This window comes from Rhincodon typus, chromosome 7 (genome assembly GCF_021869965.1).
Source record: "Rhincodon typus isolate 14 chromosome 7, sRhiTyp1.1, whole genome shotgun sequence".
NCBI classification, from domain to species: Eukaryota; Metazoa; Chordata; class Chondrichthyes; order Orectolobiformes; family Rhincodontidae; genus Rhincodon; species Rhincodon typus.
The window spans coordinates 3,378,488-3,406,122 of record NC_063338.1 but is presented as its reverse complement, the minus strand read 5'-3'; the positions used below and the strand labels follow the sequence as shown (position 1 = coordinate 3,406,122).

At 42.1% G+C, this 27,635-nt stretch overlaps 1 protein-coding gene across 3 annotated transcripts; it reads right to left on the bottom strand.

The window, feature by feature from the left end:
- Positions 1–369: 369 nt before the first annotated feature.
- Positions 370–26,714, bottom strand: rpe (ribulose-5-phosphate-3-epimerase). 3 transcript variants are annotated; one of them, XM_048598577.1, is made up of 6 exons: positions 26,497–26,714; positions 12,781–12,860; positions 4,525–4,664; positions 1,955–2,089; positions 1,563–1,649; positions 370–718 (listed from the first exon to the last, which is right to left on the bottom strand). In XM_048598577.1, the coding sequence occupies exons 1-6, from the start codon at positions 26,616–26,618 to the stop codon at positions 596–598; spliced, it is 687 nt and encodes a 228-aa protein (XP_048454534.1). In that variant the 5' UTR covers positions 26,619–26,714; the 3' UTR covers positions 370–595. The 3 variants fall into 3 exon arrangements, with proteins under 3 accessions (XP_048454534.1, XP_048454535.1, XP_048454536.1); XM_048598578.1 differs by lacking the exon at positions 1,955–2,089 and having other exon boundaries at positions 26,497–26,702; XM_048598579.1 differs by lacking the exon at positions 12,781–12,860 and having other exon boundaries at positions 26,497–26,606.
- Between the last annotated feature and the right edge of the window lie 921 nt (positions 26,715–27,635).

Genomic DNA, 27,635 nt, shown 5'->3' with positions numbered 1-27,635 from the left:
TCCTTGGTACAGAAGGCTGTGGAGGCCAAGTCATTGAGTATATTTTACTTCAGGCGTTTAAATTTTTTATTAAATGATGACCTGCTTATGATGCAAAATCAATTTGTTACACTTCTGGCTTCAAAAGTGCCATTTTAGAGCCCCCTTCCACGTTATGCTTGACTCATTGGACTGTGAAAGCCCACAGGTAAACTAAATTTCACATTAAGCACGAAAAAGTTCTCCTCTCTACTAATATAAAAATCCTCAAGAAGTGAGGAATGCTCACAGCACTGACTCTCACCAGACAGATTCTTTGACTCCTCAAGGGTCTGAGATTTTTTTCCACATTGTCAGCTCCTGTTTCTGCATCACATACAAACAGTACAACATAGTTATTTGTTTTTATTCAGAATATAGAGAAAAGAGGCACCAAGAGAAAATGTTTCAATCACAGGGAGTTTTACATTTGCAGACTTTGCTCCTTTAGCCCTCTGAACTTCTAGACTGTTTCAGCTGTATGGAAGAATTATTAGTTTTACACGTGTTTGAAGTTCATTCCCATACCACCACCAGCAGGCACAATTGAATTTCCTATGGTTGCACTGTTGCCATTTCACCTGTCCAGGCAGCGCTTTTGCATGGCTTCAACACAGACATTACGGAGTAGATTTATTACAGATCTGGGGTCATCACTCTTCATGACTGCACTGCCAGATACGATCATGTTTGCTCCAGCCTAAAAAAATTAAGTTTAATATCATAAATAGATTTACCAAAAAAAAGCTTTAAGTATGTATTGAACATTAATACTGTGAAGTCATGGAGGGAGTAAATGTTTGTGATTGGCCAGTGCTTAGTAGCAATTCACCAAAGCTCCTTACATAGTAACTTCTAAACCCATAACCACTCCTATCAAAAAGACAAGGGTAGTAGGTACATGGGAACACCACCATCTCCGTGTTCCTGCCAAAATCACTCACCCTCATGGCTTGGAAATACATTCCTATTGCTTCCTAACAGCATTGAGAGTTTTGCTACACCACAAAATCTGCAGATAAGAACAGTTCCAGTCCTTCAAAAAAAATGGTGCCATGCTTTTTATCTCCAGCTAAGAGAACAGTCTCACTAAGCCCAAAAAATACCCTATTTGCCGTTTTGAATTTAAAGTATGTAATGTAGATGTTGGCACTATAGAGGTGCCAAGCTCAGTTTGAGATAGCTGTGTGGAAAAGTATTTTATGACTCTGCAGAGATAGCTGATCGCCACTTGGGCAGCAGTGTGCACTGTATATTGGGATTGCTATTGTCTGTAGGGTCATCTCATCAAAACCTACTGGCATTGAGTCAGGGTACTACACCAAGTTTATCACCTTCAGCAGAGAAGAAAACAAGGGAACCCAGCTGGAGTCCTACATCCATTGCACTCCAGCCACTGAGAACTGAGAACATGACGAGTGAGGTAGCATCTACCGCAGTGAACTTGCAAAAAAAAAAAGTGGTGGGATGGAACAAATAAGTCTTGTTGAAGCAATTAAACACATTATGTACCAGATTTTATTTTTGTCACAGTGTAGTAGTACCTCTGCACATTTCTGAATAGTGTCTGGTCCCACACCTCCATCAACTTCAATATCCAGCGAAGGAAACTGTGTTCGCAACCAGTGGACCTAAAACAAAAGAACAATGGTTTTCTGTTCTAAATCTCTTTCACAAATGGACAAACAAGGAGGGAAATATTTTAGCAAACAGGTTCCACAGCTAAATGGGAACCGATTTGTAATAACTATAGCAACATTCTATATCTGCATTAGGACAGGAAAAAGTGAATTATCTTGCAATTGTTTAAGCAGAACTTCTGCACCTGAAGAAGTTCAAACTAACCTGTCCTAATAGGATCTATTGATGTTAAACCAATTCCTTCAATGATCAAACACTACGACAGGCCACAAAGCATACGAAATGGAAATTATACCTTTGACATCATATCACCCATAAATTTCTGACCTCCAAACCCAGGTTCCACAGTCATCACTAGAGCCATGTCAATCTGATTTGCCCAAGGAGCCAAGTCTTCTACACTTGTACCTGGTTTAATTGCCAGTCCCACCTTTAGAGGAAGAATACAAGATATATTAAGTGTGAGATTGCCATATTACATGGGTTTGGATTTACATTAAGTTTTGAAAGTTCATTCACCTATTCATGTGTCCATGCAGCAGTGAAATAAAGGAATGCTTGTTTTATTAGAGGTGCTGTCTAGTTCTACAAGTCTTCTGTTGGAAGCAAAAGGAAATAATACCCACTCTGGTCATCTCTTTGATGGACGTACCATTTGAAAAAGCTAACCAAGAAACTTCTTACATTTAAGATAAACTCCACATGTTTATTTGTTTTGCTCTGTATGAAGTACCAAATTTTTAAACAAAGTAAATCACCCAGCACCCGTCATTAACAGGGCAGATACGCAGTTTAAATGCAGAAGAAAGATCAATACCAAACTGGAGTCAGTTTGCTGAGATCAACTTAATTCTAATCTAGAATTACATAGAATAAACTGAACACAAACAGATCAACCTAAACATGGTGACATTTATGCTTTACTCAAGCATCCTCCCCTGTATCATCACATAAATCTGTCATAGTAAACATTTATTCCTTTCCAAGATAACAAGGTGTAGAGCTGGATGAACACAGCAGGCCGAGGAGCAGGAAAGCTGACGTTTCGGGTCAAGACCCTTCTTCTTCAGAAGTGTACTATTCATCTTAGCCACTGGTATAGATAGGCATTGCTTTACAGATAAAATGTTTTTCTAAATTTGCTATTTGATTTCTTGGTAGCTACATTATGTTGATGGTTTCTAGTTTTGCTGTTCTCCACAAGTGGAAATATTTTGTCTGTACTCCCTAAAAGTATTGTCCATTATGTTTCCCACTCCCATATGACGAGTGCCGCAGTATAACATAAATTGAGTTGTGTTAAAGTTGTAGCAAATAAACAAGCACAAGTGTCACTAGTGGAGGCAGATCTGTCACTGCCTAATGTGGGGTACACGATGAAAGGGAACAGAATGTATAAATCGCTAGAGTATTGGCATCTGTATTCTGAGGCTTACCTTGTTTATATTCTGTCTCAAGCTATTCCCAAGCATGATATCCAATCATTTAATTTACTTGCAGGTCATGGCTAATCTCCTTTAATCTCTCGTTTTATACCAGTATCATCCTATACCTTTCAGTCATTCAATTTGACATATCTATTAAGATAAAGGCTGAACCCATTTTCTATACTGCCCCAGCACTCCTTACACACTTAACTCCCATTATGCATGTAGTTGCTTTGTGAATAGTACCAATCAACTGCTAAATAAAACCAGTTTCTCAGTTAGCACCCAGGTATCACTAGATTCTTAAAGAAAATGTTAAAGACCAGTCAGACCACTGTCCTTTGTGAAGAATAGCCCTGCCTGCTTTGACACAGCAGACCCTCAGTTCGAACGTGGGGTGTAAGCAATGGAACGGCTGCTGTTAGGGATAAAAATGGTGCTAATATGTTTAGTGCACAATACGTCCAGCGTACCTTAAAGGTTATTTGTGTTGGTATTTATTAAGGAAGAAGAATCTGTATAAATATTGATAGAAGCAGATATTGGAGACAACAGGAAACTGAGAGGGAGTAGGTACTTGAAAAGCAGTAACTTGAAAGAAATAAACTGGTGTGGGAATGGGACTAATTGACCTGTAGAGAGTCAAATGGAAACAGATGGGCAGAATGCCTCCTCTTCCACAAATGACGGTTTTACTGTGACTCCTGTTTAACATGAATATATTCACTACAGTTTGCTTAATGAGGGACAGATAACAAACAGTGGTCTAGTGTGACGCCTGTTGCTTATTTGCTACAACTTTAACACAACTCAATTTCATGTTATACTGGGACACTTATCATATGGGAGTGATGAACATAATGGACAATACTTTTAGGGAATTCAGACAAAGCATTTCCACTTGTGGAGAAGAGCAAAACTAGAGACCATCAACATAGTGTAGTTACTAAGAAATCAAACAGGGAATTATACAGTGACATATCTGCCTCCACCAGTACTGTATCCCAGTGTTGCACAGTGACAGTTTTGTCTCCACCAGAACTCTTCCCCCGTGTTATACGGTGACAGACTTTCACCACCAGGACCATACTCCAGTATTATACACTGACACTGCTGTCCCCACCAGTACTGGAACCAAGTGTTGTACAGAAATGGACCTACACTCCTACTGTCTTATACAAAAACACATTTGCACACTCCAGTACTCTACTGCAATAGATGATCACTGCAGTGTTATAGATGTGCCCTCCAATCTGGAAAGGTAGAACTGTACAGCTCTAAACAGCCCATAACCTCAATTTGGAGGGAGAGGTTCTCTGACTTCACAGGTAGCTTTTTAAACACAGTTCATTTTGAACGGTGAGCAATCACTTCATTGAAATCTCATGGACAGAAATGAAGTGGTGCATACTGACTCAAACACTTCCTTCACACTTACCTTCATGCAGTTTTCACGTATGTCTTTGATGAGTGGTCCTGGGTTATTTGTTGCTTCTAGATGGAATGTGTATTGATTAGCCCCCGCTACTGCCATCGGTTTCACCCACTGCTCTGGCTTTGAGACCATCATATGCATATCTGTAAAATAAACAAGGCACAGTGGCAGGGAGCACTTAAATTCCTATTAACCAGTAGCTTTGAAAAGGTTATACTTATAAAATTCATTCCAGCAACAAATCTAGATCCTTTAAATTAATACAATAAACACACTGCAAATGGCGAGCATGGCCTTCGATTTAAACACTGCTGTTATACAACAGCTTTTGTCAATTCTAGTCAACTTTCAGCTCTCTCACCCCCACCTCCCTCAATAGTATTTGAGCGAGGGACATATCCAAAAGAGAAGCTTAATTTAGGCACTCCTGCCTAGGCATATTACAGCCATGAGGACTCAACTTCAAGGTCAACAACTTCACAGCAGGATCTCAGTCCTATTCTTAACACCCCTGATCTCCCCAACCAATGCTGCTGTCTCATTTGCATGGATTTAGACTCAGCAGAGGCGACATATTTTAAGATCACAAGATGGAAGAGTAAAAGCAAACTTTTCAGTCTGTGGATTCGGATCAAGGCTGATTTGATAATCCTCAACTCCCCTTCCTGCCTTTTCCCAATACACTTACTTTCCTTACTATTTTTGCTGAAACGTGAGAGGCTAAAGGGTGACCTTACAGTTTTATGGTTTGTAAAATCATGGAGGGCATAGATAAGGTCTTTTTCCCAAGACAGGGGAGTCCAAAATTACAGAGCACAGGTTTAAGGTGAGTTGAGAAAGATTTAGAAGATACCTGAAGGGCAACTTTTCATGCAGAGGGTGATATGTACATGAAATGTTTTGCCAGAGGAAGTGGCAGCTAGAGGCAGGTAGAATTACATCATTTAAAAGGCGTCTGGATGGGTACGTGGACTGGAAAGGGTTTGGAGGGAAATGGGCCAAATACAGGCAAATGGGACTAGATTAGTTTAGGATAATTGGTCAGCGTAGATGAATTGGAACAGAAGGGTCTTTCCATGCTCTAGGACTCTAAAAATCTGTTTATCTTGGCCTTGAATATACCTAATGGCCCACCTCAATAGCCCTCTGCTGTAAAGAATTCCACAAATTCACCACCCTCATGAAACGTTCCTCATTTCTCTCTCTCTCTCAACTGGGAAACCTCTTTCTTTGAGATTATGCCCTCTGATCCTAGACTCTCTCACAAGGGGAAACAATCTTTTTGTATCTACCCTGTCAAGTTGCCAAGGGATCTCTTATGTTTCAATAAAGTCACCTTTCATTCATCTAAACTCTAATGAGTTTGGGCTCAACCTCAAAAAAGCCCTCCATACCTGGTATCAGCCTAATAAACTGAAGATCTTTCCTTAGAGAAGGGGCCCAAAATTATGGTCCGACTACTGCCTTGTATAGTTTTAGCAAAACCTCCCTACTTTTATACTCCATCCCCTTTGAAATAACGACCAACATTTCATTCGCCTTCCTATTATACACTGAATGTAGATGCTAATGCGATTCATTGATGAGGACTCCAAAGTCCCTCTATGCTGTACCCTTCTGCAGTCTTTCTCCATTTAACTATTCAGCTCCTCCACTCTTCCTGCCAAAGTGCATAACCTCACATTTTCCTACATTACATCATAGAATCCCTACAGTGTGGAAACAGGCCCTTCAGCCCAACAAGTCCACACTGACTCTCAGAGCATCCCACCCTCAGAGCCATCCCCCTATAACCCACCTAATCTACACATCCCTGAACACTACGGGCAATTTAGCATGGCCAATCCACCTAGCCTGCAAATCTATGGACTGTGGGAGGAAACCCGAGCACCCGGAGGAAACCCACGCAGACATGGGGAGAATGTGCAAACTCCACACAGACAGTCACCGGAGAATGGAAATTGAACCCGAGTCCCTGGTGCTGTGAGGCAGCAGTGCTAACCACTGTGCCACCGTGCCGCCTTGAGTTCTGCCAAGTTTTTTGCCTACTCATCTAACCTGTCTATATCCCTCTGCAGACTCTTTTTCATTACCACTTGCTTTCCCCACCTATTTTTGTGTCATCCGCAAACTTGGCTATAGTACATTCACTTTCCTCATCTAAGTCATTAATATGCATTGTAAATGATTGTGGCCCAGCATGATCCATGTGCCACTCCACTAGTTACAGGTTGCCATCCTGAAAATGCCCCCCCTCCATCCTAACTGTCTTCTACTTGTTAGCCAATCCTCTATCCAAGCTAAAAGACTAACCCCAATACCACAGGCACTTATTAAGTTGCCTAATATGCAGTACTCATCAAACACCTTTTGGAAGGCCACATATACTACATGGATTATCAATGGTAGGACCCTGGAAAGTATTGAAAATCAGACCTTGGTGTGCAATTCCTCTGAAAATAGCAGGGCAGGTGGATCATGGGCTGAGACTCAGAAATAAGAACAGGGAGGCTATGCGGGAACTGTATAAAATGCTGACTAAGCCACACTGGAATACTGTGTGTAGTTCTGATAAGCACATTTTCGGAGGGATGGCGGTATCACCACTGACTGTTAAAGGTGGCAGATGGTGGAATTTGAATTCAATAAATATCTGGAATTAAGAATCTAATAATCACTGTGAATCTATTGCCGGTTGTCACTAATGCCCTTTAGGGAATGAAGCTGCCATCCTTACCTGGTCTGGCCTACATGTGACTCCAGACCCACAGCAGTATGGTTGACTCTTAACTGCCCTCCGGGCAATCAGGGATGGGCATAAAATGCTGTCTAGCCAGTGACACCCCTCATCCTGTGAATGAATAAAGAAAAAAAATGTGATAGCACCGGAGACGATGTAGTGGAGATAAGATACATGTTGCCTAGCTTAGAGGGTCTGGAATTAGGAGGAAAGATTAGATAAACTGGAGTTATTTTCTTTGGAGCAGCAAAGATTGAGAGGGGACCTAGAGGTGCATAATATTGAGGGCCCTAGACAAAGTGGATACAACGGCACTTTTTCCATTCGTGGCTGGGTCAGTAACAGGGGTATAGAGTTAACAGTAAGATATAGAAGATTAAGTGTTTAGGTTGATAGTTTTCACGCAGAGTTTAGTGGGAATCTGGAACTCATTGACTGAAAGGGTGGTTGAGTTAGAAACTCATAACATTTAAGCAGTATTTATATATTCACTCATGTTGCCATTGTCTCCAGTTCTCTGGGCCTAAAGTTGGAAAATGGAATTAGTGTAGTCAGAGTTTTGTTGACCGACAGGTACAGTGTGCTGAATGGCTTCCTTCTATGCTGCAAGTATCTATTAGTGTACATCTACTGGCTCCCCTTTATCTATTCCTGCTTGTTACCTCCTCAAAAGAATTCTACTAAATTTGTCAGGAATGATTCCCCTTTCATGAAGCCATGATGACTCTGCTTGATCATATTATGTATTTCTAAACGTTCAGCTGTTAGATCCTTTTGATTCCAAAAAACAGTAGTTAAGGTGCAGTTCCAAGATGAGGTGGTGCCGGTGTTGGGCTGGAGTGCACAAGGTCAGAAGTCACACAACGCTAAGTTATAGTCCAACAAATTTATCTGAAATCACATGTTTTCTGAGCGCTGCTCCTTCGTCAGGTGAAGTGAAGAGAAGCACACAGGCACAGAATTTATAGGCAGAGAGAGCAAAAGATCGTACCAATGGTGTGAGTGGAGCGTTGACAGGCTGCATAGTAAGTCTCTGCAGATGATCGAAAAGTATCAGATGGTGTGAGTAAAATGTCAACAGCTGAATAGCAAGCAAAGAGGTAACCTATAATCAGATTGAGGCAGAGAGATAATTACAAAAGATTAAAAATAAGATGGTGCTGGAGACAAACCAAAAAGCTGGAATAACATGATAGATATGAGTCACATGCTGCAGATCTAACCAAAGTAACAAGTAATCCAAAACTGTATAAACTAATTAAGGTAGAGAGATCATAATAAGTATTGGTGATGGTGTCAAAACAGGACGGTAAGGAAGATTTTACAAATACAGGACAGTATGATGGGGTTACGTGTAGCGCAACATAAATGCAAGATCATGGTTGAGGCCGTTTTCATGGGTATGGAACTTGGCTATCAGTTTCTGCTCGGCGATTCTGCATTGTGTATCTCAAAGACTGCCTTGGAGGATGCTTACTGAAAGATCAGAGGCTGAATGTCCTTGACCACTGAAGGTGTTCCCAACTGTTTGTCGATTGTTGCACGGTGTCCATTCATCTGTTGTCGTAGTGTCATGGTCTCGCCAACATCCATGCCTCAGGGCATCCGTGCCCGCAGCGTATGAGGTAAACATTGGCCAAATCACAGGAGTACTGGTCATGTACTTTGTGGGTGATGTTTCTATGTGTGATGGTAGCATCCATGTCAATGACCTGGCATGTACTGAGGAGGTTGCCATGGCAGGGTTGTGTGGTGTTGTGGTCAATGTTGTCCTGAAGGCTGAGTAGTTTGCTGCAGATGATGGTCTGCTTAAGGTTTGGTGGTTATTTGAAGGCGAGAAGTAGAAATGTACGGATGGCCTTGACAAAATATTTGTTCTCATCGATAACATGTTGAAGTCTGCAAAGAAGATGGGTAGTTTCTCCGCTCTGGGGAGGTACTGGACAATGAAGGGTGCTCTATCAGTCATGCCCTGTGGCTGTCTTATGAGCAGGTTACTGTGGTTTTTCATTGTGGCATGTCGGAACTGATGATCAATCAGTTGAGCATCATGACCCGTTCTTATGAGGGCGTCTTCCAGCATCTTTAGGTGTTCGTCATGTTCCTCCTCTGCCTATAAATTCTCTGCCTGTGTGCTTCGCTTTCACTTCACCTGACGAAGGAGCACTACTCCGAAAGCTTGTGAATTCAAATAAACCTGTTGGACTATAACCAAGTGTCGTGTGACTTCTGACCTGGTCCACCCCAATCCAACGCTGGCACCTCCACATTTGGGAAAAAGAATTACTGTGTTCCGAAAGCTTGTGATTTCAAATAAACCTATAGTTCCAAGTTTGTAACCTTCCCTTTGTGAATAAGTATGTTACACTGGCAGACTTATAATCCTCCTGTCTAAGATCCCTACCAGTGCATCCACTGTCTCTGTTGCTACTTTCTTTAATATCCTGGATGCAACCCCCAGGTCCAAGGGGTTAATTGAGCTTTAGCACCATTAGTTTCTCTAGCACTTTTCTTCTGGTTATAGCTATTATACTTATTTCCTCTCCTCCTTTTGTCCCTTGATTATTTAGTAATTTTGGAATGCTACTAGTGTCTTCTACTATGAGGACTGATGTGTAGTATTTGATCAACTTTTCTGCCATTTCCTGGTTCCCCGTTATTTCCCTAGCCTCATTCTGAAAGAGGCAATGTTCATTTTTGTTGTGTTCTTCCTTTCATGATTTTAAAAGAAGCTCTTGCTATCCATTTGGCTATTACTTGCTACACAGTGCTTTTTTGGTCATCTTTTGTTTTTAAAAATGCTCCCAACCTCTGGCTTATTACTAATGTTTGCCAAATCGTACGTTTTCTTTCAATCTGATGCTATCCTTAACTTTTCTGGTTAACCATGGTTAGCTTATCTCTTGCCTGGAATCCTTGCATCATACTTGGGTACATCTTTGTCACAAGCTATGAACTAATTTCTTAATCATCTGTTGTTGTTTACCAACGGTCACCATCGGTTCCACTTGCTTCACCTTCACTCTTTCTCAACAGCATAAAAACAAAAATTTTCCGGCTCCTTTCGTTTCTGAAGAAGGGTCACTGAGCTCAAAATGTTAACTTTGTATTTATCTGTATATAAGCTGCCAGAGCCGCTGAGTTTCTCCAGCACGTTCTGTTTTTATTTCAGATATTCAGCATAATTTGCCTTTGCGTGCATTTGTGCTCTTTTTCAAGAAAGGATGTATATATTTGTACAGCTTAAAATTTTTGTTAACAATTTTTCTTTAAAATTATATTTGCAATAATCTAGATGTTTGTTAGTTGTTTAAGGAGACTAGTTGACCCATTTCTGATACCAGGCTACGTACAGTCTACATTTAAATAACTGGCTACAAAGTGTTTACTGACACCAACAATCCACCAATAACTGCTGCCTGCATATGCTCATTTCTAATCTCTCTCATTCTGTGCATGCGCAATAATAAAAAAGTTTTTTAAAATTAAAAATCTACTTCGACACTTTTTGTTACCAATATAAAAATTACAAGAATTGAAGGAATAAGTGTTTGCTAACTTTTTATCACTTTAAATGTCTTAGGTGTCAACAGATGCAACCTAGCCTCCTCCCTGTTGCTGCCATTTTAAAATCGACATTCAGAGGCTATGCTCATTCTTACTACACCACATGGTTTCAGATATTAAAAAAAACTTGTTTGAAGTTTTTCAAACTCTTCCACTCCCAGCGAGGCCTACCCAACTTTAGCTGCAGCCTTCAAAAGTGGAGGAGAGAGACAAAACTCATTGTCCAATGTAAATAGATACAATCATTTACCATTCAAAAATAAAAGTGTATCAGTGTTAAGACCAGGAGTGACTGCACTAGCACTGGGACTACTTAACTGAAGAGGAGAAAGTGCTTGTGTTTTTAACAAGTTTCAAACATCAGCCAGACACCAACACAGCACAACAAATTCCTGTGGCGTATTCCAAGCACCAGGCCTGCTTTTGTTACTGAACTACTTATGACAAAGTTTAAAAAAAGAGGCACTAGGGACCTACATCTCCAGAGTGAATCAACTCTGATGAATGGTTTAATCACAATTCAATGTTCTTCCTTTGTACCATCACGTGCCTGCCACACCACGTGGGTCACATGTTTCACAAAAATCAAAATGAAAGAACATTTTAACCTCTCCTCAATTTTAAATAAAAGTCATAGATGCACATCACAGAAACAGACCCTTCGGTCCAACTCATCCATACGATTAGATATCCTAAATAAATCTAGTGCCATTTGCCAGCATTTGGTCGATATCCCTCTAAACCCTTCCTATTCATATACCCATCTACATGCCTTTTAAATGTTATCATCGTACCAGCCTCCACCACTTCCTTTGGCAGCTTATTCCACACGTTCACCACCCTCTGCGTGAAAAAGTTGCCCCTTAGATCCCTTTTAAATCTTGCCCCTCTCACCTTGAAAGAAATCAAATAACTCAATTGGACAAATTTCAACAAATTAAAAAGAATACTAGGCAGCTTTCAAAATCAAGATTCAGTCTAATCTTTCACAAAATGTGGGGAAATGGGTGAAAGTATAGAAAGTACATCCCAAGTGAGGGCTGAATAAAGCAGTTCAACATAGCATGCACCAGATGAATAGCATTCAACTCTCAGTTACAGTTACTAAGAGGATAATATAGCTCTCCCATTTAATCTCACATAGAAACTGTTTGTAACTCCATCGTTCCCATTTGGAGACAGTATGCATCTCGGTTACTCTCACAAAGAGACTGCATTTTTCTCTCTATTACTCCCATTCCTGACTAGTATCTCAGTTACCCTGTCTAGGGGACAGTACTTGTGTTACTGTCACTTGGGTCAGCATTTATCTCAGTTATTCACACTTGGCGACAGTGTTTAAGTCTCATGAAAAAGATGGTATTTGTCTCAGTTACTCTCACTATTTACTGCTCATTTAGAGGACACTATTTGTCTCAGTCATTTTTCACTTTGAATTTCTAAAGTTATGATTTATTTTCTGATGCTGTCACTGAGTATACAAGTCTGCATCTGAGCTAACAACTCAATATCACCACAGCAGTTAGTGGCTTTATGATTGCATTTCCAAGGTTCTTAACAGTGAGTTTATACCAGAATTGGAATGAACTGCCTTTGGCTGTGGGGTAGCCAGGCAGCGAGCATGAAAATATTCTGAGCAGACCAAGAGAAAACCTGGCTCCCAGCAACCTCCTGACCACAGGAATTAATTTAGTGCTATCAATCAACAGCTCAGTGTCCAACTAAACAATGTCCTTCATCATTCCTGTTTGAAGTACTGAATGCTCAGGACCTTACACCTGGAAACCATCCCATTAATTTCAAAGAAGGAAAGTGGTTAATTGCAGGGAGGCTACATTATCAGTTGCTGACAATAACTGGCCTCAATCCCATCCAAACATTTTATGCCACAATTTCCAGAACATCACTGACAACACCACATTGAAAGGGGGAATGCTACTCAAAAGTCTTACCAAAGAAGGGTTCTTGTCCGAGTTCTTTCCGAAGACATTCTACCACAGGATGACCAAACGTGATATTAGGCACAAAATGTCTGCAGGACAGAGGACACAAGTTCTTAAAAGCAAGGTGTTTCACAAGCACAGCAAGATACCATTTACCTAGTCATGTCAGCATTGATTCTTTGCAAGAACTGTCCAATTTCCTCCTCACAACCCTGCAAAAGATTTCTTCAGTAGATGCCTAATTTCTTGCAAAAATTTGGAATTTACGCTCAACGTTATTCTTTCAGGTATTATGTCCTAAAGGCTACCAACCCTCAGTCTGATAACAATTCACATCGTTTTCCCAATAATTTTAAATCAGGGGTCCCTGGCTAACAACTTGTTTGTCAGAGCAAACAGTTTTTCACTAGGCTCTAACAAAGGTGCAGCTAATTTTGAACACCTTGATTAAATCCCACTTCTTCTTCTCTGCTTGAAGAACAATCCCAGCATCCCCAGTCTCTCCATATAAATGGAGTACCTGATTTCTGGTACCGTTCCAGCAAATCCTCTCCAAAGCCTGACATCCTCCCTAAAGTGTGAAGCCCAGACTTTTTTTTAAAGAATCCCTACAGTTTGGAAACAGGCCCTTTGGCCCAACAAGTCCACACAGACCCTCAGAGCATCCCACCCAGACCCATCCCCCTATAACCCACCTAATCTACTGAACACTACGGGCAGTTTAGCATGGCCAATCCACCTAACCTGCACATCTTTGGACTGTGGGATGAAACCGGAGGAAACCCACACAGATAAGGGGAGAATGTGCAAACTGCACACAGACAGTCGTCCAAGGGTGAAATCAAACCCGGGTCCCTGGTGCTGTGAGGCAGCATTGCTAACCACTGAGCCATACCACCCATAAATAAAACTTCCAAAAAAATTTTTTAAAAACTTATTAAAAAATCCAGTTGAGATCAGACAGGTGTTTTGTAAAGGTCAATTATGATTCCTTGGATTTGTTTTTAAATGTTCCATATCTCAGTGTTATGAATAGATTACAAAAGAACTTTAATATACACATATAAATTTAGCAACTATTTGAAAAACACATTAAAACAGCCCAGCCAATAATGGGCAAGTAATTCAAATCAAATCAAAAATCATCTCCGGTATGGCTCACCTCCCATTTGTATGAACTTCCAATCTAGGTGACATGAAGGAATATTGACATTACATCTACTTCAGCCAGTTCTGAACAAAGGAAACCAATGAAACACACTGTGCACAAGCTGGTGCTAATAAATCCAGGTATGTGCTGCAGAAACAATAAGATCTGACCAGGATACCAAAACCCGCCTTGGTAGCTGCCCCAGTTATATGACTGAAACTTATGGCCTGTTGGGATTGCTTTTAAGTATATTTTTGGATGTCTGAGAGAGAATGCGCATTGCAGTCTAATTCCCTGTGTTTTGAATGCATTGATAGATTTTGCTTTAACCCTAAGTAATTTGCCTTGGCCAATTTTAAATTGGACTTCACAACTGGGTTTTTTTTTTAGGGAAAGACACCACTGCCTATTTTTTCAAAAGAAAAATATTAGAAAAGAAAAATCAAACAACCTCTATTTCAGATTGAAGAAATATATCATTCAGAAGTTCAATTCACCTCTTTGTTATGTCTGTGATATCAGTATTCCACTTGTTTTCTGAACCATCTCATCAACTTTACCTAGAAAGAAATCAAATTTTCACTCCACAGGATCCAATGTTTCTGCTTCATTCCTCCAATTTAGGAAGTGTCCAAGATGGCGGAGTATGGTTCCTGAGCCTGGGCTCATCTGCTCCGCTTTTCTTTTTTCTCTTTCCTTGTTTTTTTTCCCTCTCTCTCTTACTACCTTTTGTACCGCTGGATGTCTGAACAGCTCAGACAGCATCGGCGTCAGCGACAAGCGAACCCTTATTCACTTTTGTGAGGTGAGCATAGGACCCGGAATTGGTGGCTGCTACATTGGCAGAGGCAATGTCGGTGAGGTAGGCTCAGCAGTGAAAGGTGAGACCTGAGGATCAGCAACTGTGTCATTGGTTGGGTCTGATGCTGCAGCGGCAACAATGCTGTGGTGGTTCTGAGCTGACTGAGGACTTGTGTAGGAGGCAGCGGAATGTAGACAGACTTCTTTTTAAGCCATATCTTTTCATTTTTCTTATTCTTAAACTATTCAAAATGGCACCTAATCATGGTGATGAATGAAAGCTTTTCACTGTATTTTACTGAATATCTCACTGTAAAATTCATGACAACAAAATCATTCATACAAAATCAGCCTATTTACATAATATTGCCATCTGGCATGTATCTGCCCACTGAGCTTTCAGTGTCTTTCTGACCTCTGCTGTTTTCATGCTGACGATCAATCATCTAGTTTCTTTCAGCCAAAAATTCCATAACTGCACTCCTTAGCCCAGAGTCCAAATCATATACCATATATACTAGAGTAAAAGTTGATCTCATGTAAAAGCCGACCCCTATTTTTGGCCAAAAAATCTTGAATTTTCCATACATCTCGTGTAAAGGTCGACCCTAGTTCTTCACAGATAATTTGGATTTTAAGGTAAATGCTGGCTGGTGTTCGTTCTCATCTGTCAAAGAACCTTCCTGAACTGTACCTTTACTCCGAAGATGGGGATGAAAATGTGAAAATTAAAGTGCTGAATCTAAACAGTAATACGTTAATAACCTGCAGGTGGAGATAAAGTGCTATCATCCAGTCTCCCAGGTTTGTTGGGATTTTGTTTTTGACTCCAGGATACTGTAGCATTTTAACAGCAGGTTTCTTTTCATCAGGTTTCATCCCTTTGTCAGAGCTTCAAAAGAATGAACCCAGTAATTGAGAGAGCTCAGATCCACTGACTTACTGTTTCACTGAGGGTGAGAGCGCGCTTTTGGACATCGAAGAAAATGGAAAAGATTTCAGAGTTACTTTGTGAAAGAATAATCAGGTTTTTATTTACAGGGAGAATAATTGTTCTGTTTGTTCTTATCCGCTGACAATACACGAATGCTCACGTGAGGTACGATGCTATGAGAGATTATGCCTCTCACAGCCCTGTTCATTTTTCATGGCACTGGATTACAGAAATACTGGTAATTACCATAGTTCACTGTTTTATTTTTCTTTATTCATTTAGAGATCAATTGGGCTTCTGCCAATGATATGGTACTTTGGACTGTGGCATGAATTTCAGCCCCTCAAATGTAGCATGTAATAGTCAACCCCATAAATTTAACCTTAAAGTCTAAAAAAAAATTGACTTTTATACGAATATATATAGTATATTTTTATAATTATATATTATACATATATAAAAGTAGGAAAACAACAGTACTCATCCCAGGCTAAGTGTGAATCAAACCATTCTCCATTCACTAGGAACTTCTGTCTTCAATTTCCAAAGTTCCAACTTCTCATTACAACCATACATTTCTATACAACAGGAGAAGGCCTTCAACAAAGTTCAACATGGTAGACTGGTTAGCAAAGTTGGATTAAATGGGATCCAGAGACAGCTAGTCAATTGCATTCAAAACTAGCTTGACAGTAGGAGACAGAGGATATGGGCAGAGGTATTGTTCAGACTGGAGGCCTGGGACCAGTTTTGTGTCACAAGGATTGGTGCTGTGTCCACTCAAGTTTGTCATCTATATAAATGGTTTGGATGAGAATATAGGAGGCATGGCTAGTAAGTTTGCGGATGATAGCAAAATTGGTAATATAGCGGACAGCGAAAGTTATCTAAAAGTACAACAGGATCTTGATCAACTGGGCCAGTGGGCCGAGGAATGGCAGATGAAGTTTAATGCAGATAAAAATGAAGTGTTGCATTTTGGTAAGACAAACCAAGGCAGGACTTACACAGTTAATGGTAAGGCGCTGGCGAGTGCTGTCGAACAGAGACCTAGGGATGCAGCTACATAGTTTCTTGAAATTGGCGTCACAGGCAGACAGGGTTGTGAAGAAGGCACGCTTGCCTTCATCAGTCAGAGTATTGAGTACAGGAGCTGGGACACTGATATGGCCACATTTGGAGTACTGTGTACAATTCTAGTTGCCCTGCTATAGGAAGGATGTTACTAAACTGGAAAGAATGCAAAACAAAATTTACAAAGATATTACGGAGACTGGAAAGTTTGAGTTATAAGGATTGGCTGGATAGGCTGGCCCTTGGGTCCTAGTGAAAAACTTCCACAGAATCCCTACAGCGTGGAAACAGGCCCTTCGGCCCAATGAGTCCACACCAACCCTCGGAGCATCCCACCCAGACCTATTCCCCAAACCCACCTAATCTACACATCCCTGAACACTACGGGCAATTTAGCATGGCCAATCGACCTAGCCTGCACATCTTTGGACTGTGGGAGGAAACCCACAAAACACGGGGAGAATGGGCAACTGTCTGTGTGAAGTTTGCACAAGGGGGAAATTGGACCTGGGCCCCAGGCACTGTGAGGCAGCAGTGCTAACCACTGAGCCACTATGCTGTCCCTTGTGGAACTATCTTCTCCATGTTCACTCAATGCAGACCTCCCAGTATTCTGTAAGTTTCGATGAGACATGTTCCCCTCATCCTTCTAAACTTCAATGATTACAGACCAGACTCCTCAGCCACTCCTCATACGACAAGCCCTTCATCCGCAGGATCATTCTTGAAAACCTCTTCTGGACCCCCTCCAATGCCTTTACTTCCTTCCTTAGATACGGGTCCCAAGGATGCTCACAGTATTCTAATTGCGGTCTGAGCCTTCTACAGCCTCAGCAGTATGCCCTGGTCTTGTAATCCAGCCCTCTCGAAATGAATACTAACAGTGCATTTCCTTCTTAGCTGCCAACTGAACCTGTTTGATAACCTTAAGAGAATCCTGAACTAGAACTCCTAAGTCCCTTTGTGTTCAAATTTCTGAAGCCCTTCTCCACTTAGAAAGTAGTCGACATCTCTGTTCTTCCTATCAAAGTGCACAACCTCACACTTTCCCACATTGTATTTCACCTGCCACTTCACTGCCCACTCTCCTAGTCTGTCCAAGTCCTTCTGTTGCTTCCCCACTTCCTCATACTACATGTCATAGAGTAATACAGCATGGAAACAGGCCCTTCAGCCCAAACTGGTCCATGCTGACCATGATGCTAGTTCCAATTTCCCACATTTGGTCCATATCCCTCTAAACCCTTCTCATCCATGGACCTATCCAAATGTTTTTTAAATGTTGCTATTGTACCTGCCTCAAACACTTTCTCTTGCAGCCTATTCCATGTACGCACCACTCTCTGCGTGAAGATGTTGCCCTTCAGGTCCTTCTTAAATCTACCCCCTCTCACCTTAAACCGCTAGTTTTCAATTCCCCATCCCTAGGAAAAAGATGATATGTATTCATCCTATCTATTCCACTCATGATTTTATGCACCTCAATAAGGTCACCCCTCATTCTCCTACATTCCAAGGAATAAAGTCCTATCCTGGCCAACCTCTCTCTCTAAGTCAGGCCAACTAGTCCTCGCAACATCCTTGTAAATATTCTTTGCACACTTTCCAGTCCAACAAGAGTGTCCAAAACTGTACACAATACTCCAAGTGCGGCCTCACCAACAACTCATACAACTGTCCTTCCGCCTGTCACTGTGCAACACTAGGGCACAAGCCTGTCACTGTGCAACACTAGGGCACAAGCCTGTCACTGTGCAACACTTCAGTACATCAGTGGTGTGGATAGGTCTGCCACTGTATGTCAGTGGGGTACAGTACTGCTTGCAGACAGGTGTCTCTGTATAACACTGGGTTACAGTACTGGTGGTGACAGATCTGTCACTGTGTAACACTGGGATACCATATTGGCGTATTATTCTGCAGATACTTTGTAATGCCAGAAAGTGTGCATGACACAAATGAAGAATGTCACAATGCCCGTGAACAGTTGATCACTACAATCATTTCTCCAAAGTTAATGTTCAACAATCTTAGTAGCTATAAGTTTACTTAGAATTCTGTAATGATTTGCAGATAAGATCTGCTGTTGCTCAGTTCTCAGGATTTGGTATACATGGCACTGTGGCTGCAAAATACTGAAAGACTTAGAGAACTAACTACAATCATGAACAAGTGGAAACCTTTTAAAGAAACATGCTGAATGAGAATTACATGCCTGAATTCCAAAATACAGATTAAATATGATACAAAATGGATCAGATGGAAATTAAGTTCTGAAAATTTCAGAGGAAGAAGTGTTATGAAGTGGTGGTTGAGGCCAAGACTGAGGAAGTGGGTGGAAGATGGTAAAACCCTAGCTCAGTGGTTCTAAAGCAGAGAATAAGTACAAAATAATTCATGTATTGAATGAATAATTCTTCCCACATGCTCCTCCTATCTGCTGAAATCAATAAAATCATTGATTACAGAAACAATGAGATAGAAGGTAAAAAAACACAAATTTTTCAGGGCTACATGCACCCAGAGCACTTCAACATGAACTTATACAAAGCTCATACTTCACATCAGCAAGTAAAACTAGACAAATCAAAGATACATTCAGGCAGATTACCTTATCCTTAAACAAAGAGCTTGTAGCTGAACACAATGGTGCAGCAATATATGATGGGAATGCACAACAGGACTAGATTGGAGCCTTCCAATTTGGCCCCAATCCTAGATTGGAGCAGATGATTTTGGTTGCTTCCAATTGCGGAAAAAAGCCATGGAGGGATTTAAAATTCAAAGAAACAACAAGTTTACAATCAAGGCAGAACTGAACTGGGAGCCAAAGCCATCAAAAGAGTACAGGAGTGAAGGGTGAACAGGACTTGGTGCGTCTGAATATAGTCAGAAGTTATGTTCATAAGAGAACATGCATGTGAGAGGCCACCAAGGAGCATAGTGCAATAGCCTTGAGGAAACAAATGTTAACTCAAAGGTTTCAGAAGCAGATGGAGTGCAGAGGCAGGCAATGGAACAAGGGTGCTGTTAATGATGGCTACAAGTTCATATCTGGACTAAATAATACATCAGGTTATGTGCAGCCTGGTTCAGACTCTCACAATTAAGAGGATGGAGTTAGTGGCTGACAACCAGACCTTGTGGGAGGGACTTAAGATAGTGGCTTCATTCTTCCCAGTATTTAGTTAGAGTGAATTTCTGCTCATTACATAACAGGCGCCAGGCAAATAGTCTGTTCATTTAGAGACAGTATAGCTGGTGGCAGGTAGAGCTGGGTGTCAGATGAGCTATTGGAGGACCAGCCCATAGATAAGAATTGGCAAGGAGGTAGTTCATTCGGGGTCTCTCGAGGTAATAGCAGAGAGGGTCTATAGGACCCAAACAGCAGCTGAGATGCAAGGGAAGGCATTAAACAGGAGATTAGAGACACAAGCAATAAGGCTACAACTGTAATCATGGGTGACTGTAATCATGGACCTGCACCCATCCATTGAAAGCAGGGAGTATTCCATCTTGTATCTTGTAGGTAAGTTATTCACCACAGTATCCTAAGCCTCTGACATGCTCCTGTAGCCACTGTATTTCCGTGGCAAGCCCAGTTGAGTTTCTGATGATTGGTAACCCCAAGGATGTTGACAGTGGGAGATTCAGTGATCGTAAAACCATTGAATGTCCAGGGTCAGCGGTTAGGTTGTCTCTTATTGGAGATAGTCATAGCCTGGCATTTGTGTAGCGCCAATATTACTTGCCACTTGTCAGCCCAAGCCTGGATGTTGTCCAGGTCTTGTTGCATTTGGACACGGACTGCTACTTGAGTTGCAAATAGCAGCAAACCTTGTACAATCATTGGTGAACATTTCCACTTCTGACCTTTGGATGGAGGGAAGGTCATTGCTGAAGCAGCTGAAAATGGCCTGGCCTATGACACTACCCTGTGGAAATCCTGAAGAGATGTCTTAGAGCTGAGATGACTAAACTCAAATAACCACAACCCATATGCCAGATATGACTCCAAACAGTTGACAGTTTGCCCATGATTCCCATTGGCTCCAGTACTGACAGGACCCCAAGGCCACAATTAACTCAGTGTGGCATTAGGATGTCAAGTGCTGTCACTCTCATCTAACCTCTGGAAATCAGCTCTTTCGAGGATGTAACTGTTACAGTAGATAGGAGAGAAACAGTGGTGGGCACAATTAATGCATATGGGATTGGAGGCAATGTACTGGCATGGACTGAAAATTGATTGACAGATCAGAAACAAAGTGGGAATAAATAGGTCTTCTGCAAGGTTGGCAGGCAGAGACTACTGGCGTAGCATAACGATCAGTGCTTAGACCCCAGCTATTCACTTTTTATATATAAAAAGTAGATAAATGATCTGGTTGAAGGAACCAAATGCAACATTTCCAAGTTTGCTAATGATACAGAACTGGGAAAGATTGAGAGATACAAGGTGGCTTCAAGATGATCAAGACAGTCAAGTAAATGAATAACCACACGGCAGATGCAGTATTGCATGGATAAATATGGTATTAGTGAGAAAAACAGAAAGCTTGAATATTATTTAAATGGTGATATCTAGGATGGTGTTTATGTACAGAGATCTGAAAGTCCTTATTCACTAATTGATGATAGTAGATAGGCAGGTGCAGCAAGCAAATCAGAAGGCATGGTATAGTGATCTTCACTGCGAAAGGATTCGAGTTCCAATATGGAAATATCTTACTGCAGTTATACAGAGCCTTACTGGACCAATACCTGGAATATTGCATGCAGTTTTGATGAGGAGAGGATAAACTTGGCAGAGAGGGAGTGCAGCAGAAATTCACTGGGCTGTTACTGAGGATTGCAGAACTGTTCCATGAGCGGGATTGGTTTGATTAGGCCTTTATTTACTACAGTTTAGAAGGAGGAGAGTGGATTTGTCTGAAACATACAAAATTCTAATAGGGCTAGATGTCAAGCAGAGTGGATTGTTCACCTGACTGGGGAGTCTAAAACCAGAGCAGAGTCTCAGGCTCTATGAGGTAGGCCATTTAGGATTGCGATGTGGAAACATTTCTTCGTGCAGAGTGTGATCAATCCATAGAATTTAGTCTCACAGAAGGCTGCGGAGTCTACTGAAATTACTGAGTAAATTCAAGAACAAGACTGATAATTTCTTTTAGATATTAAAGGCATCAAGGAGAGAAAGCAGAAACATGGTATTGAGATACAGGATCAGCCATGATCATGCTGAACGGCAACGCAGGCTTTGAGGGCCGAATGGCTTACTCCTGCTCCTAGTTTCAATGAAGGAAAGAAAACATTGATTTTTTAATTTTACAAAATTTTCTAGAGTCTGGAACAGTCCCCACGAAGGTACAAATATAATCCTGCCATTTGAGAGATGAGAGTGAGAAACAGGGATCAATAGGCCAGTCAGCTTGACTTCAATAGTATGGTAAAATGCTTTAATCTATTATTGGGGACATCATAGTTTAGGAGGGATGTGAGGGTATTAGAAAGAATGCAGAAAAGATTCACGAGAATGGCTCCAAAGATGAGGAATATCAATTAGGTGGATGGATTGGTGAAGCAAAGGCTGTTTACCTAGGACAGCAGAAGACAACATGGGGAATGATTAAGATGCTCAAAATCATAAGGGATCCAGAGAAATACAAGAGGAGAGGATCTGTTGCCATTGGTGGGAGGATCCAGATGCAAAGCACACAGATTTAAGGTGACTGGTGTGAGGAAAACATGCAAACTCCACACAGACCGTCGCCTGAGGCTGGAATCAAACCTGGTCTCTGGAGCTGTGAGATAGCAGTGCTAACCACTGAGCCACCGTGCCGCCCCAGGGCCAGGGATATAATTCGTAGGCTCTACAGAATTTCCTGTTTCAGGGACCCTTACTTTTAATCCATGTCCAATGTACTTCTAAACCTTGTCAGGTTCTATTAAGTGCCTTCGCAATGCATTCTGAATCCTATAAAATTCTGCAGCACGAAGAGGCCATTGATTGACATCCAGTCAGTGGTATCACAGCACTAAATAAAAACCAAAAGAACTGCGGATGCTATAAATCAGGAACAAAAACAGAGATTGCTGGGAAAGCTCAGCAGGTCTGGCACCATCTGTGAAGAAGAAATCAGAGTTGACTTTTCTTCAGAACTGATGGTAGCTGGGTGACCACTTCACAGAACATCTACGTTCTGCTCGCAAAAAAGACCCAGAGCTACTTGTTGCCTGCCATTTTAACACACCACCCTGTTCCTTGGCCAACATCTCTGTCTCTGGCTTGCTGCAGTGTTCCAGCGAAGCTCAGCACAAGTTGGAAGAACAACACTTCATTTTCCACTTGGGGACCCTGCAGCCCTCCGGACTCAATACCACGTTCAATAATTTTAGGGCCTAAACTCTCCCATGTCCTAGCCCCCTAGCCCACATACCAGGCCTTGTTATCACATAGCCTGCCATTATACACTACCTATTGCTCGTCACTAACAGACCCCATTAACAACTAATCACCCTCCTAGCCAGATCGTTACCAACTCCTTTGTCTATCCAACTGCTCCTCTCTCTCTCTTCGGGCTCTATCCTGTCAATTACTCCTTACCCCATGCCCGTCCCTATTTTCTGCAATATAAACCGATGTTTCCCAGCTACCATCAGTTCTGAGGAAGGGTCACCAGACCCAAAACGTTAACTCTGATTTTTTTCTTCAGATGCTGCTAGACCTGCTGAGCTTTTCCAGCAACTTCTGATTTTGTACCACAGCAATTTTGCCAATCAACTTAAATTGTGTGAAATCTGAGCCATCCTTCAGTCATTGGAAACATTGTATTTCTTCTAACACAACACAGTTTTACACTTCTCCAAAATCTCTCAGACTTCTTCACTCTAAAGACAACATCTGTTTTTGTGTAATCTCTGGAGCACCTTTGAACTTTGGGCAGCATGGTGGCTCGTTGGTTAGCACTGCTAATACCTTGGGAACGTCCTGTCGGCCAAAATAGCACTACCTTCTAATATGCCAGTGCAACTTTTAGCCGCCCAAGGAAAAGGATGTTCGAGGACAACAACATGAGATCTGACACCCAGATCATGGTTTAGACAGCTGTGGTGGTTCCCGCCCTCCTATATGGCTCTGAGATATAGACCATCTGCAGTGGACACCTCAAAACGCTGGAGCAATAGCACCAATGCTCTCTGCGCAAGCCCTGTTGGGAAGAAAGACGCACCAATACCAGGGTCAAGGCACTGACCACCTTTGATCGGCTATGATGGGCTAGGCACATTGTCCGCATGACTGACACAAGACTCTCCAAGCAGGTGCTCTACTCCCAGCTTTGAAATGGTAGGCAAGCCCCAGGAGGACAGAGCACTTCAGTCATACCCTCAAGGTCTCACTGGCGAAGTGCAGCATTGCCGCAGACACCTGGGAATCAATAGCCCAAGACCATCCAAAGTGGAGGAGGAGCATCCGGGAAGGAGTTGAGCACCTTGAGACTTGCCGCTGGCAAAAAAATAGAAGCCAGATAAAAACAGCGAAAGGTGCACGCACATGCTGCCACATCAACGCCTCACCCCTTTCCGCAACAACCTTCTGCCCAACTGTAGCAGTCTTTGGAAGCTGCTTCAGTCTGTACAGCCACCCACAGAGTCACGCTGAGAATGGAAGAGTCATCCTCGTCTGCGAGAGACCGCCAATGATGATGGGTTAGCACTGCTGCCTTACAGTGCCAGGGACCCGGGCTCGATTCCACCCTCAGGTGACTGTCTGTGTTGATTTCGCACTTCCTCGTGTCTGCGTAGGTTTCCTCCGGGTGCTCCGGTTTCCTCCCATAGTTCCAAGATGCGCAGGTTAGCTGGACTGGCCTTGCTAAATTACCCAGTGTGCAGGCTAGGTGATTAGAGGGATAGGGTAGGGGGGTGGGTCTGGGTGGGATGCTCTTCATAGGGTCATTGTTGATTCAATGGGCTGAATGGCCTGCTTCCACACTGCAGGAATCTATGAACTCTCTACGACTCCTCTGCACATCCTCCAGATGCCCAGAATTGGAAAGCAAAGGCACAAGGGGTTATTGAGGATCAGCAAAACCTCAATTGTTGTACTTACGCCTCTACTTATAAAGCATATTGAAGTGACAGGTTTCAGTATGATACATTTTACAACCATGGTCTTGTCAGGCATTTGCACATTACTTAGTCATTCATATTATGCAACCAGCTCCATTTTTTTGGACCCAGCCCTAAGTCAAAATAGCTTTTCTTGCACATACTTCTTGAAATTTTCTCACAGGCTACTTTTTGAATGTCAGAAGCTATGTTTTTGCTTCTCTGGGCCTTTTTCTCACTGGTAACTACTTTATCATGGAAAGCAGTCACAAAGTAACTGTACTTTATGTATTCAGTGTAATATGGGGATTTGGACTCAAGAAACAGAATTAGAAGATTTCATCAATATCCTCAACAATCATCACTGCTCCCCATCAAACAAAGTCACAGCACACCACAAAAGCATCACTATCCTAAACACCAAGTATGCAAATTAGCACAAAATAACAGGCTTACGATCACAATCAAAATAACTGATAGACACTTCTAAACAAAAGAAAAGCCATCACTCTAAGTACACCCAGCAATGACTGATGAGGTCAGAGCTTACATGCAAGAGTTGCATTTCTAAAATATAATCATGAAATGGGAAGATTTTCTGCTTCTAAGATGTCAACTAAAAATTTAAATTTTACAATTGACACAATTTTCATAGAAATGCGGAAAACAGGACAAGTAATCCATTCGGCCCTTTGAGCCTGCTCTGCCATTCAATATGACCACAGCGGATCATCCAACTCCCTGTGTCCTCCATTTCTTCTTTATTGTCTTCAACCTCACACCCAACTTTATCATCTGCAAACTTGAAGATGTTACATTTAGTTCCCTCATCTTATCCACTAATTATGTTGTGATTAGCCAGAGTCCAAGCACTGATCCCTGTGGTAACTCAATAGCCTGGCACTTGGAAAAATGAGCTGTTAATTCTTATTCATTACAATAGCATTAACTACATTTGCCCCACATACTAGCTTCTGAACTTGTTGACCGGTTTAAAACTTTTGTGTCTCCTCTGCAGCCTCCTTGACTATCTCCCCACCCTGAGGGCCAGACCACCTCATGTCAATCCTGCCAACCTGTTCAACCACTTGTATTCCCAGCTGCTCCTCCAATCACAGGTCAGTTCTCTTCTGCTGTTGAAGAAATCTGGATGAAAAATAGCCTATAAGCGAAAGAGCCAGCTCCTACCTCACTGTCGCTCTCACATATGGGGACATTCTGCAGTCACCACTTGAGAGGAGAGGGTAGTGTTGCGCAAGCCCAGGCTCCACAAAAGGTACAAAGTCCCAGTGATTACTACCATCTTTGGAACTGGCGAAGGCACATTCCATCATGCCTTTTAAAGAACTGGATTTATTAAAGAAAAGACATTTGCAAGGGAAAAGGCAGGGGAGTGGGATTCAGGGAGCTGGTTTACAGTCAGTCTGGCAACAAACTAAAAAACTTGCTGCTGTCCTGTAATTAATCGCTAATTGCAAGATCTGATTAGGCACACAACATGGATTGAAAGGGATTTTTTTTTCCACAAGCTGTAAGGAGTCTTTCAGGGTGTAACCAGCAGGAAACCCAGTACCTCCTCAGACTTCTCCTGTGCACTGCAACCTCCCGTTACCCTCTATCCACAGCCTCCTCTTTACAACCTACACACCATTCTTACCCGTCCATCACATCCAGGTGAAGGTAGTCAGCCCCGCAGTCCATCATCCTCCGACATTCAGCCCCGAGCCGGGACAAGTCGCTGTTTAGAATCGACGGCCCAATCCGGCAGCCAGCCGCCATTGCTGACCTTCTCCCCAGAATGCCCCGCGCCCGGCACCACCGCCTCTTGACTTTCTTCCCAGTCCGCCCCGCGCCCGGTCCCTGCCGCTTCAGACCTTCCTTGCGAGTCAGTACGCGTGCTCAGTGGCTGCCGTATTCAAGTAGCAAGGATCTTAATCTGTACTTTTACTGGCACCCCCCTCCCCATTTCCTCACGGTCGCCCTCATCACCACATTCGTCCTCAACCCCCCTGACCTTCTCACGTATCTCTCACATCACTCCCACTTTCCTCATACCCTGAAGCCACAAGCACTCATCTCATACCTTCAATACCCCCTGCCCTCGTCATCACCGTCATAACTCTTCATCCCTCTCCACGAAAATTAAATAGGTTGGTACTCGACTGACTGGTGTTTAGAAGAAAGAGAGTTGATCTAATTGAAACATATAGGGCCCAGCGAGTCTACTCCACCCCTCTGAAGAACATCCCACCTAGACAAACCCCCTACTCTATCCCTGTAACCCTGCATTTCCCACGGCTAATCCACCTAGACTGCACATCCCTGTACACAATAGGTAATTTAGCATGGCCATTCCGCCTGGACCACACATTTGTGGGAGGGAACCGAGCACCTGGAGGAAACCCAGGCAGACGCAGGGAGAATGCAAACTGTCTCTCCTTATCCTCTTTCCTATGATGATATCTTTACAACAGGTTTATGTGACATAACCGATTCTTCCTCCTAAGATAGTAATATTTATCACCTAAATCACTTTACTAACTACTTTATGTATGTGATGATACTGTCACTTTAAAAAAGTTATTTTGACCTGCATTTTCTTGGAGAGGTTTTAAAGGCAGAGATGCCAAACTGGATACAGGAAACAGCTTAAGTAAACAATTTTAGGAGGCCTTTAGGTTTTTTTTAAAAATTGGAACGATGGCAGCAGCTTGATGCCGAGTGGCCAGTTCTCACAGTCCAGGCTTTCTAGTACTTCTTTAGCATTAGCAGTAAGAATTGTTTGGAGTCACAGCA